Source organism: Ananas comosus, linkage group 13, assembly GCF_001540865.1.
Source record: "Ananas comosus cultivar F153 linkage group 13, ASM154086v1, whole genome shotgun sequence".
Taxonomy (NCBI): Eukaryota; Viridiplantae; Streptophyta; class Magnoliopsida; order Poales; family Bromeliaceae; genus Ananas; species Ananas comosus.
Genome location: NC_033633.1, coordinates 8,439,649 through 8,452,632, shown reverse-complemented (window position 1 = coordinate 8,452,632; position 12,984 = coordinate 8,439,649). Strand labels below are relative to the sequence as shown.

General features: G+C 35.7%; 1 protein-coding gene across 1 annotated transcript; it reads left to right on the top strand.

Moving 5' to 3' along the window:
* Window positions 2,718-10,656, top strand: LOC109719334 (PTI1-like tyrosine-protein kinase At3g15890). Its single transcript, XM_020245934.1, has 4 exons — window positions 2,718-3,037; window positions 3,409-3,559; window positions 9,170-9,432; window positions 9,761-10,656. The coding sequence occupies exons 1-4, from the start codon at window positions 2,994-2,996 to the stop codon at window positions 10,422-10,424; spliced, it is 1,122 nt and encodes a 373-aa protein (XP_020101523.1). The 5' UTR covers window positions 2,718-2,993; the 3' UTR covers window positions 10,425-10,656.

The following is a 12,984-nucleotide window of genomic DNA, read 5'->3' as shown; positions in this document are numbered from 1 at the left end:
GGAAAAGGGGACAAGGGCCCTTTTCTGTAAATAAGACACTCTCGGGGACCGGTCCCTCTTAGAGAGACCGGTCCCCATAGCCCGAAATTGCCTTGAGGGGGCTGTGTAGTATTTGGCAAGTTGAGGGGGTTTTTGGCATTGTTACACATGAGTGGTTATATGAGAGTTGTTTCACTCTCTCTTCCCTCATTTCCCTCAACCTAAACCTAATAGCTCTCTCTCTCTAAACTCTCTTCCTCTCTCCCTAGAAGGTGAAGAAGAGAAGGGTTTTGGTGGAGAAGCAAGCAAAGAGAAGGATCTTCGTCATCTTTTTCTTCCTCTCAAGCTTGTAGCAAGCTTTTGGAGGTAAGCTTGAAGCTCAATAATGGTGAACTTCTAGGGTTTGGATTTCATACTCTAGAATTGATTTAGTTGGAACTCTAGCATGCTTAACAAGTGCTTAATGCATGAATTTGAGGATTTAGAGATAGATTCTTGCATGATTGCAAGTTAGGGCTCCAAAATGGGAGTTTTGTGATTTGTTCGGTATTGATCTAAATTGATCAAGTGTAAACCTAATTGCTAGGTGTTTAAACGCGTTGGTGAAGACAGTTCGACGATTCGTCGAACGGGTGCAAAGTTATTGGCGAAAAGGACCTTCAGAGCTTCGTTTATGCCTGGGAGGCCGAGACGACGTCGTAAAATCGCCAAACGTCATTCCTAGAGTCGTGACAACGCCAGAAGGTGGGTGGTGTCATCCCGAAGCAACCGGGCTCCTCTTTATGTCTTAGTGCATTATAATCTAGCATCTCTTGCATATATGCATTGTAGGATAAATGTGCATTGTCATTTCCTTATACTTTCCTAGATGATATCATAGTAGGAGTGGAATGCTTGATATAGTGGATAGATAAGGACTGAATTGGTTGAGCCTTGGGCAAACAGGGGAGGTGCTGTCCATTCGGCGTCTGTTCGACGCGCCCGAACTGGACCAAATAGGTAGCGATCTCGGGGCGTGACAGCAGTAGCTTAGTGCTTTCACTATTTGTTGTTGTTTGCCCTCGAGCAAACCATGTATACTTGCATTTGCCTTGTTTGAATTGCTTTGGATATACATGTGTTGGTGGACCCTTGGGCGGACAGGGGAGGTGCTGTCCGTTCGGCGTCTGTTGACGTGCCTGAACCGACCAAATTGGCGGTCGCAGGGCGTGACACTTTACCTACGCTTCCACACACTGTACCTCCACAGCCAGCAGAACATGGTGGACCATCGACGTCAGGCCATATACCATTGTATAATCCACCGAGGCCATCTTCACCGATAGAGGAGCCACTTTATCACCCAGACATAGTGCCAGCACCAGTACCAGAGGATCCACCTCGACCAGTCGACATTATTTATCGTAAGCGCCGATGTCAGTTGAAGTCTCTTCATACAGATTAGCCATCCTCTTCAGCTCCTCCATGACCAGACATACTACCGACACCTGCTATGATTGAGCACGAGATCAGATGGATGATCGAGATGTAGGACTTTACAGCCAGATATTGAGGATGCTGCTATCGAACATCTCGACCAGTTGGAGGTCATAGAGCCCTTTGATGAGCATAGTGTTGATCGTGGTCGCAGACGTGGTAAGGGACGTTGTAGGTAGACGTGGTCGAGGGACTAGAAGGAGAACATGACATTATATTTTTGTAAATTTTAAATTACACCGAACTTTCTATATTATTAAAAAAATTGTTTTAATTTTTGATATTCTGTTGTGATGATAAGGTATTGATGCTCTATTGATGTTTTGTTGGATTTATTATTGTGTTGGATTTGTTGTTGTATTGCTGATGTTGAATTTCTTGTATTGTTGTATCGAATTTGTTGTTGTGTGTGTTGATATTGTATTTCAGTGATTTATTGTGCTGAAATAATTGTAAGTGTTATGTAACTCTACTGAACACGGTGAACCATTCACCATGTCTAGACACGGTGAACGGTTTTAATGTATTACCACCGTGTATATTCACCAAGTCCAAGTCACACACTGCCAAGTTCAAGTCACGCAGTAAACACGGTGAACCATTCACCGTGTCTATACACGGTGAATGATTTATTGTGTTTGGACACGGTAATAGTTCACCGTATTCAACTTAACTTTCTGGCCCCAGCCCCGCTAGCATGGCGCTGACGTGACGCTTGCGTGGTAGGGACAAGACTATTTTTACAAATATAAATTTGCTAAGACTATTTTTAAAATTAATTTTTTTCAGAAGGTCAATTGCAAAATAAGCCTTTCTATAAAAAATATATATCCACTTATTTAATGAAGATTGATAATCCCTCTTTCTTTTTTTTTTTCTCTCTGACACTTATAAATCTCAATAGTCATTTGTTATTACTATTTCTTTCATCTTTACCCTTATTTTTTTTTAGGATAACTGATCAAAATTTTTTATTTTAGCATTTGTAAATTATTATAGCAAAAAATTTTATTTATATATTATGAAATTTATAATTAAATATTTATGCCAAAATGGTTGGCGGCTAGGCGCAGGTACTACGCCCGTGGAGGGATGATTCTTCCCACGTAGAAATCGTCGCACAGTTACCGCGCGAATCTATCAGACGCCAAAATACACAAAATAAAATATTAATAATAATAATACCAACAAGACAATTTAAAAATAAAAAAAGGAAAAGAAGAAGAAAAAGGAAAAGACGTCATCGAGAGCCGCAGCCCGTTCGGTAGGCTGTTGCTTTTGCTTGCTCCAGTGTCCGCCCGCCTCTCTCTGTCGTCTCGTCTGCTTTCTTTCTTTCTTTCTTTCTTTCTTTCTTGGCGAGCATCATCTCTTATATGGTCCCGATAGTAATAAACTATTCTCTTTGGGCTCCTCCGTTCCTTGTAATTGCATAGAGTAAGATTAAGTTGGGAAGAAGAGGAGAAAGCAGCATCTGGGTTTGTATTCAGAAACTTGGTACTTTCTCATCAATCGGAGCAGCAGCAGTGACTCTCTCTCCGATGTCTTTCCGTTCTTTCTTCTGTTGCCGAACGATTCTCGACCGGTATGTTCTTGTTCTTCTTCTTCTTCCTCTTATGATGATGATGATGATGATGATGATGACGACGACGAGTTTCGAACTTTATTGGTCCTACTTGTGCTTTTACTTTCGGCGGGACAGCATACAGAGGAATGATTCTTTTATTTTATTTTTATTTTTTAATTCTGCTATAGAAGGAAATGTAGGGCGCAGTTCATTTGACCCGAGAAAGAAAAGAATTGCCATGAATGATTTTGTTTTTCGTTGGGAGGGATTCGAGAAAGGGCAATACAGTAGAAGAAGAGATTGGTGTGGAAAATAGGAGATTTGTGGATCAAATTATTAACGGGATTCTGTTTAATTTGTGCGCGCGCGCGCCCGCGTATATGGTGTAGGAGTGAACATGGGAGGAAGAATGCAACGAATTGGAGGGTGTTCTCGCTGAAGGAGCTGCATTCTGCTACCAACAGCTTCAATTATGACAACAAGCTCGGTGAAGGGGGGTTCGGCAGCGTCTACTGGGGCCAGCTCTCGGACGGTTCACAGGTATCCTTTAATATTGGGGCAGCATGATCATTTCACTAAGTTTAACTGTTAGTTGGAACCTCCATTACTTGTTTTCTATAACTGCTATTAACTGCTATTAATAGATTACTCACCGTAAGGCGTTTGTCATCAAAAATTGGGAGACGCTATGAGGGGATGATTCGATACTCGAGAGATGACAGAGGATTTTCTGTAATTGACTAAAGTTGAGGGATTGTCTGTTAATTTCTGAAACATTTGGTGAATTCTCAGCTTTTCTTTTCTTTTTTTTTTTCTTTTTTTCTTTTTTTCTTTTTTTTTTTGGATAAGGCCTGTAGATGACACCTTAGGACCCATCCTTGTTTCGCTCATTCATTAGGACCCTAGAAAGTAGAAGCCCACTCCAATTTCGCTCATTCCTCGCCTTCTCAACTTTCATTTCTACTAATTTAAATTATTTTTATTATATAAATTGGAGATATTTATAAATTTGACTGCACTGTTAAATTTAATAGCTCCATTTAAATAAAGATTTGGAAAAGACAAGTCAGACCCTTGGTTGTTGTTGATAACTAAATAAAGCAGGTAGTTTTAATGGAATGTCCATTTATCCTGCGGTAATACTTTAATTAAAACAAATAAAATTTTGAGGGTATCAATCTTAAAAATTTACGGGTCCAACTCAAACGGCACTATATTGTTGCGTACCTGACTCGACGCAACCCGTCGATGATGAGATTTCGCTGAGACGAGGACGGCGTCGAGAATGATGGTCTCTGATCCGACTCGAATATTACAGATCCAGGTAAGAGAAGAATAAGTTAAGAGATTAAGCAGGGTCTAAGGAAGGATAAGAAGAAGAGGAAAAGATGAGAGAGGAAGAAGAAGTGGGAGGGAACGAGATGAAGTTGAGAAGGAAATCAATATCAATATTATTCATGATTCCATCTTGGTTACATCTGCCCTTTTATATCTCGTGCAACTACTAAAAATAAAAATTATGAATCCCTAAGTACTAAACTGAAATTGAGAAAAAATCCAGAATGTGGGCCAGTGGGCCTTAATTTGCAGGACTGATACAATATGGACTCGAACCCAACTACTATCTTAACAAGTCGGATGATCTTGTGCTGACAACCCGATCCGCAGAGATGCCTCCTTGTGGCTTCAATTCTTGCTCACAGGAACTTGTCTTCTCCTTACTTCTCCATCGCCAACCCCTTCCCCAACCTAGGGTTACCGCTTGACCTCCGACTCTTCCCTCCGGTCTATCCTTCTATGCGTGCACCTTGCAAGTTAAGCCATCTAAACTCCACTTATTTATCAATTCAACTACTCTGCTCCTCTCTAACCTACTCTCTAACTGGCAGATGCAACATATATCTGAGGTGATCTCCTTACATTTTTACCCATATGTTGTTTTTAGGAGCAATTTTTTATATACCCCTTAAAAGTTACAGATTGCCTCGCTTAGAAGGCTAATATGAAATGCGGCTAGTTGGAGATACATGCAGTTAGAAATGTAGCAATTACAATGAAATACATCTCGGTTGGTCGAATATAATAGTTGCAACTATAAATAATTTATTTGATTATATGCAGTTGAGAAGTGCATTTTCAAAATTTTGTCACTTTTTGTATGTGGTGGTAAGATTACCTTATAGGGTGCATTTGGTTCAAGTTATCCTATTAGGATTACTTGTAATCCTACAGATACTTTTTTAGAATTATTGTGTTTGATTCATTCAGCATATAATCCTATCAGTAATGCAGGATTACTAATAGTACAAGATTACCTCAGGGCTTGTTAGATTCACATTATGTAGTATTGTTATGGTGGTAGGCACACTCATAAGATCACTCCACTTGTTATGGTGTGTGTGATTCACAATAAAATTAAGAATAGAAAAGAGAAGATGAGATGCGGTAGTATAAGAATAATATGAATTAATTGGTGGATCCTCTCTGGTACATTAATGGCCTAGATGGTTACCAATATATTAATAGGTAGCAATGCTAACAACCCAACAAATTGATTAACAACGCAACTAATACATGTTTATCAAACTAAACAAATGAAGGATTATTTTAAGTAACTAATTGCCTAACAAATAGTTTGGTCTTATCTTCAGCAAGTATTGCTGGTTATCTCAATATAGCTATTAATATGACATCTGTGATTCAGATTATTAGTAATGTTGTGTTACTCCATTTGGTTCAGTGCAGTAATATGATGTTGGAATACTACATACATAGAATTATTTTGTTTGGTTCATCTTATATATCTTGATAATCCTAATAATAATGATTATGTTATTCCAAAATACACCCTTATATACACATTTATTTGAAATTTGAATGTAAACTTTGAACTTAATTTTGAATTTAAATTCAGATTTCAGTTGTGTATAATTAAATTTTAAATTCAATTTCATTCAAATCCTAAATTTGAATTTATGAATTCATATTTCATTTTAAGTTTAGATTTTTGAGTTCAAAATTTAAATTCAAATTCAAATTCAAATTTAAAATTTAAATTCAAGTTTTAAATTAAATTAGAATTTTAAACTTAAATTTTAAATTCAAATTTATTGAATTCAAAATTCAAATTCGAATTCAAATTAAAAAATTATATTTTGAATTCAAAGTTAAATATCTTAATTAAATGAGAAACGAAAATTTAAATTTATTTTAGATTTAAATTTAAGGCAATAGGGGTGTCAGTAATCTTGTACTTATCACATGTTGAAGTCGAAAAACTAATCCAAAAGGTATTAAGTCTCCTTTGTTGAGTGCCTAACATGTTGACGTTGTAACAGATTGCTACTTGAGTTTTGAATAGCCAACGGAGGTACGCTTTTCTTAGATTTCTCCTTTCTTTTTTCGAGGGATGCTTCTTGCTGCAATTATGGAAGAGCATTGCATGTATTTTTGTGCAAGAACTAATAATTACTTGGTGATGCTCAGAATAATTCTATGTTTATGTAACCAGCATTTGCTGTAATAATGATTGACCTCAACCTTGCAGAATGATCAGTTCCTAAAAAAGAAAAAAGAAACAAGTATTAGTCTGTCAAGTGTGTATGCTTGGCTCTTAATCATAACACCGTCTATTAAGTACATGTTCCTGAAGTCACAGGTCAGCAGGTCAGCAGATCATTGACTACTCTATTGGATCGTTATGGCCTTTAGAACAAATCGGATAACGTCTGCCTATATTTAAGACATATATATGTTAGGTTCGGAGTAGAAAAATAAATTATCATTTTTCATCAGTATTATTCAGATATTATCTATAGAAATATTCTGGAAGGATGTACATGGTTTAATCAAAGCACATGGATTTCCATTCTTAAGACAAATTTTTTACAACCCCTTTTTCTGATCGTTTACATTCTTAAGACAAATTTTATGCTGTATCAGGTTCACATAAAGTGGGTCAATTCAATCATTCATTTCCTTTGGTTTTGTATGGCTCCCTTTCCTCGATACTAAACGTGTCCTCTTTGACTTGGGTTTATTTTTCCTTCTACTATCTTATCTAATGTTCTTAAGTATCGAATTATAGTAATACCTTACTTTAAGACGTTTTTCAAGGTTATGCATTACAATTCTTGCTACTATTTCTGTTGCGCAAATTTCATGTGTGTTCTGTATAATTGGGAGAAACTCTCTTTATTTGACATGACTCTAAGATTGTGCCTTTAGATCATGTTTTTTCATGTCCCAACCTTCTTTAGGAAGGAAACTTGGACATTGAGCTTCTGCCAATCATCATCATCATCATTAGCTGTATCAATAATGACTTATATTGCGGCCTCCTCAGTTGATCCGTACTTTTCATACTTTTCCTTCTTAACATAACAAGGAATTATGAATATGTAACTGTAAAAGGAAATATAACTCTAAATTAAGAAGCCTACTACTTTTAATGGTTGAACAGTTGCTTTTATTACTTCTTCTATCGCAAGTCATAAAACTAATCTAATAACTTGTTGGAAGGACTGTGCATTACAAAACCCTTCAACTATCATAGTTGCACAAATTAAAGTGAGATTGGTTTTGATAGCCTGAATTTGTAGAATCCCTTGAGCCCATCTGCTTCCTATATTTTCCCATCATTTTTTTTTAGTTTTTGGTGGCTTCCATTCAGTTAAGGGTGGTGCAGTTACTTAGTTTTCCTTAGGTACTTGTACTAGTTTCTGCAAGTTTTTATCCAGCAAAACAAGTTTCTGCTGGCTATTTGTTGTGGATCCGAATATTCTTCTTTTTTCTTTGATATTTGTTTGTCTTGTCCGTCTGTATTATTATAACCTATGTACTCTATGCTTTAAGCTTACGAGGTTGTCCTGAAACCTCTAGTCTTCAGTGTCCTTTTTCATTCTAAGTCGTAATGTTGTTGATCTCATCTTATTTATCGAAACTATTCACTAGCGAATAGTTGATGTGAAGTGACTTTATGTTAGATAGGTTTAATAAGCTCATTTAACATCAGAGAGAATGAGGGAAAGGACTCAGTTTAAACATTTGTGATCAGAATTTGCTCATGCTGCCGCCATTCATGGCCTGCCAGCCATATACATGCCTTAAATGAGTTATTTATTTAAGGGAACACCCTACTTTCTAATCACTCTGGAATTTCTATTCTCTTTCTTTAAAATTAAAATTATATGGGGATCCTTTTTTACATTTTTATTCTCAGCTCCTTGTTTAAGCATGTCGTTTCTATGCTCAATCAATTACTTCTTGAATTTTATAGTATTCCTTTTTGAGTTTTTCTAAAAGTTTTAGTAAAATTTTGTAATTAACCTCATTTTCATTAGTATTCTAAAAGTTTTAGTTAAATTTTGTAATTAACCTCATTTTCATTAGTCATATTGGCGTATTTAGTCTCCATTTTTTGAGCATTATATTGTTTCAATAAAAGAATCTAGTTAGGAAGCTTAGTCAACAGCCCTATGCATTTCAGATCCCAATGGAGATCCCGTTGAACACCTAGTCAATTTCTCAGAAACATACACTACTGACATTAAAGAATTAGCCAACAAAATACCTCTAGTTTATCCTAGTATCTTTTCCATTCTGTCTTCTCTGTTGTTTAGACCGACATAAATGTATTACTTTTCTTTTACTCCTTGTATCAGCTTCAATTTTGACCTTCTGTATTCTTCTATCGTTTTTCTTCTTTGTCAGTTTTTCTTTAGTAACTTTGACTACTTTTATCATAATGCTGCTACCATTAGCATTCACCTTCTAGCCCTTGATGCTACTTGAACTTATCATTCCTCAACTAGGTTTCAATATGTTGTCTTGTTTTCTCTTGATCCTTCTTGAGCTTTCTTTGCCGAATATGCCAACGAAGCCTGAATTATACTGGTCACCACCCTTTTAAAAGCTCTTCATACAGGTTAATGACCCCGTGAACAAGCTAATGTGGGAAAGAGTACAGCTGCTTGGTTTTAGTATTTTTTTTCTCAGTTACTGCAATGTGATATCATTATTCATTATGATGTAACATATTTCAGACTGAAGTCTTCAGCTTCATGTGAGTAGTCTTCTACTATATATGCAGCAGTTCTATTGCTTTCCTCCTTTCTCCGCTTTATTGGTAATGATCTTTCTTTGATGTAGATCGCTGTAAAAAGACTCAAAGTTTTGAGCAACAAGGCCGAACAAGAATTTTCTATTGAGGTTGAGGTTCTGGGAAAAGTAAAGCATAAGAACCTCCTGAGTCTACGGGGTTCTTGTGCCGAGGGGCAGGAACGCCTTATAGTGTATGACTACATGCCCAACTTGAGTTTACTCTCACATCTTCACGGAACGCACTCTGCTGAGTGCCTTCTCAACTGGGGCAGGCGAATGTCGATAGCTATCGGATCGGCTGACGGAATTGCGTAAGTTAATTCTTTCATACGCCACTATCTACAGCTAGCAAGATAACTCCTCTCTCAACTTAACAGTTTTCGTGACATTTTAGATATAGCAGTGTATAACTTAAATAAAGATATTCTATTATTCAACAAAGTGTTCTGTAACTTTCGTTTGCAGGAAACTTTAAATTCTGACAGGGCTACAAAGAATTGCCTAAAATCAAAAAAAAAAAAAAAAAAAAAGTTCAGGGATCTCTTCCAAAATGGCCTATTAGTTGGATGGCTGTCTGTATAATTTTTGTAAGATCTGTAGCACGCCGGGAAATGAACTTAACCTTTCGTTTCTTTGCAGTTATCTCCACCACCATGCAACACCTCATATAATCCACAGGGACATAAAAGCAAGCAATGTCTTACTAGATTCAGACTTTCAGGCACGTGTTGCCGATTTTGGATTTGCAAAACTCATTCCTGACGGCGCAACTCATGTTACTACAAAAGTAAAAGGCACTCTCGGATATCTAGCCCCTGAATACGCAATGTTTGGAAAGGCCTCAGAGAGTTGTGATGTTTACAGCTTCGGAGTACTTCTTTTAGAGCTCGCTAGTGGGAAAAGACCCATTGAAAATTTAAGTCCCACACAGAAGCTAGCAATAAGTGATTGGGCTCTTCCTTTGGCGAGGGAGGGGAGGTTCAGTGAAATAGCTGATCCAAAGCTAAACGGTAACTACGTTGAGGAAGAATTGAAGAGATTAGTGCTTGTCGGGCTTGTTTGTACACAGAGTAAGCCGGAAAGGCGGCCCACAATGCTTGAAGTAGTGGGCTTGCTGAAAGGGGAGTCAAAGGAGAAGGTATCAAGTTTAGAAAGTGACGAGATGTTTAGGCTGGAACCGACAGTGTGCTCGCAGAAAACATCTGGTCTAGATGACAGCTCAGATTGTATGTCTAAGGATACTGGGGTGGATGTGAAACAAGAAATCGATTCGCTCGCTGAAACAGCATTGCCAGTTAGATAGTTTGATTGCGTTTGTGACTGAATTGTGCTTGTGCTTTAGCACGAAAAAAAAAAAAAGAAAAAAAAAGAGAGTTATTCTCGTGTCTGTTAAGAGGGCGCCCTTGAAAGTTATTTTTATCAACAAGTGTTCTATATTGCTTCTTTTTCTGGAGAATTCTAATAATAAACTATTGTGTTTGGTAAGCTAGTCCTTTTTTCTTGCCAGTACGAATCAAGAAAACATTTTCCAGTCAGTTCTGTCGGTGTTCTAGATGTTAGACTCTTTTTTGTTGGGATTGTTTAGCGGCTGCTAACATTGTTGATGTTAATATGTAGATACGACGTACCTAAAGAAGGTTTCTGTTGTATTGGTTCTGACCTTTTATGAACTACTAGTGAAGATAGACCGTCCATTGCAGTGGGTGGATTCCATAAAAATAAATAAAGCTAAAAAAAAGAAGAAACAAAAAAAAAACGTCAAAGAACAAAAAATAATACAAATAAAAAAAATTGAAGAAGCAGCAGAAGCAGTTGTAGTAAAAAAGGCTGTAGTAAAAGCATAAAAATAAAAACATAATAAAGATAAAGAAGGAATAAGAGAGAAATTATAAGAATAATAAATTATATTTATAATAGGGCCATGGCTACTATACTATTATGAGTATTGGAGCCCTCATACTCATAAGTTGTTTTCAATGATGCAGCTTTCGAATCGACGATCCACTCTGTTAAATATGATCTAGAGTATTTGAAATTTCTAGAAAATAAATTTTGTAAATTTTCGAAATCATAATAAAGTCCATCAAGTGGGCATAAAATGAACGGTCAAAATCGAACGACGTCCTAAAAAAGGATAATCGGATCCTTCAATTCAAGATCGGAGTTATTGATCTTTATCTATGTAGTGAATAGAATTTTCTATCAAAAATTCAACAAATTCCGATTCTTTTACACCGTTAAACTAGCAAGTATCCCATACCGGCCGTTAAAAATTGTCAAATTTGTGACCTCTTGATCGTAAGGTAAATGATGTCGAAAAATTATAAAATTTGATACCTAGAAGTTTTAAATGCTGTAAATAACGTTTAACGGTGTGGATCGTCGGTTTGGAAGCTCTATCATCAAAAACAACTTATGAGTACGAGGGCAATCGTACTCATAATAGTATAGTAGCCGGACCCTTTATAATAGTAGTAAAAGTTGAGTATTAAAATGTCATATTCCACGTAATTTGAGCTAAAAATTATAAATAATTAAAGTATGAGCTCTAAAGCATCTGGTACCTTATAGTTTGAGCTAAGAAAAAATAACCCATTTAAATTTGAGGACTAAATTGTCATGCGTCTTATAGTTTGAGGACCAAAATGTAATTTATCCTTTTTCTATTTTAATTTTATTTCATAAGAAGGCAAAGTTTATCATTGATCAGTTTTATTTAATCAGTAATTTTATTCGAGTAAAGAATACGTTAAACTATCTAATAAATTTTAAAATACCTAATTGTTAAAATTAAAAGTCGGCCAATCATATTTTGGATGTTCCAAAATATTTTAAATATGAAATTGATCGTTTATCACAATATAAAAATATAGAGTTTTTCTGAAATACGAACCATATTAAATCAGCTATCCAACCTTTTAAAATTTTATTTTTACTATCTAATCTTCTTATGTATTAGATTTGAATTAGTCAATGATATTTTTTTCAAAATTTGAATGCGTCATTTAGGTTTACTGATTTAGTTAGCATACTTCATGTAATTTTTGCAACTAAATTTATTAAAATAACTAATTAAGATAAACTTCATCAATCTCTCTTTTATTTTTATTGTACAATCTATCTAATTGATTAATATTATAAAACTAAAATTTATATTAATATATACAATCTAAACTATTTAAAAGTTATGTATAAATAATTATATATTTTAAATTTTTATAATGAGAGAGAGNCTTAACCCGAGTTAACGTGCCAACATGAACAACCTAAATAAAATACCCGGTTGTTATTACTGGGTTTAATTTAATTTCGGATATATATTAATTTTATGTAATATATATATATAAGCTCGAAAAGCTCGAAAAGCTCGGATTAAGCTTGCTCGGCTCATTATGAGTTCGAGCCGAACTTTACTTAAAGCTCGAAAAATAAAACAAGTTCGAGCCGAGTAAATTAAAGCTCAGTTCGAGCTCGCTCGACTTATAGCTCGGCTTGTGCTCAGCTTGCGCTCGGCCGAGCGAGCAAACGGTCGGGATGTGTGATCACGGCTGACGATTAATTTCTAAAACAATTTTATTATTACGAAGATAATTTAAATCGTTAAGTGTAGATTCTCCTCAGTACCATTGCTTTAAACATTGAATTAATTGGCTCTATGTATCAATTATGTAAACAGCTTTTGAATCTTTTATAGTCGTTTAATATTTATTCATTTAAATTCAACTCTCCGTGTAAAATCTTACCAGTTTGGAAGGCCCTAAATTGGAATATGTTGAGTCTTTTAAGTCGTATTAATTTTAAAATTTCATGATAACTTTTAGTATTGAGAATATAATTGATATCCATTGTGTTAAATCTAATTT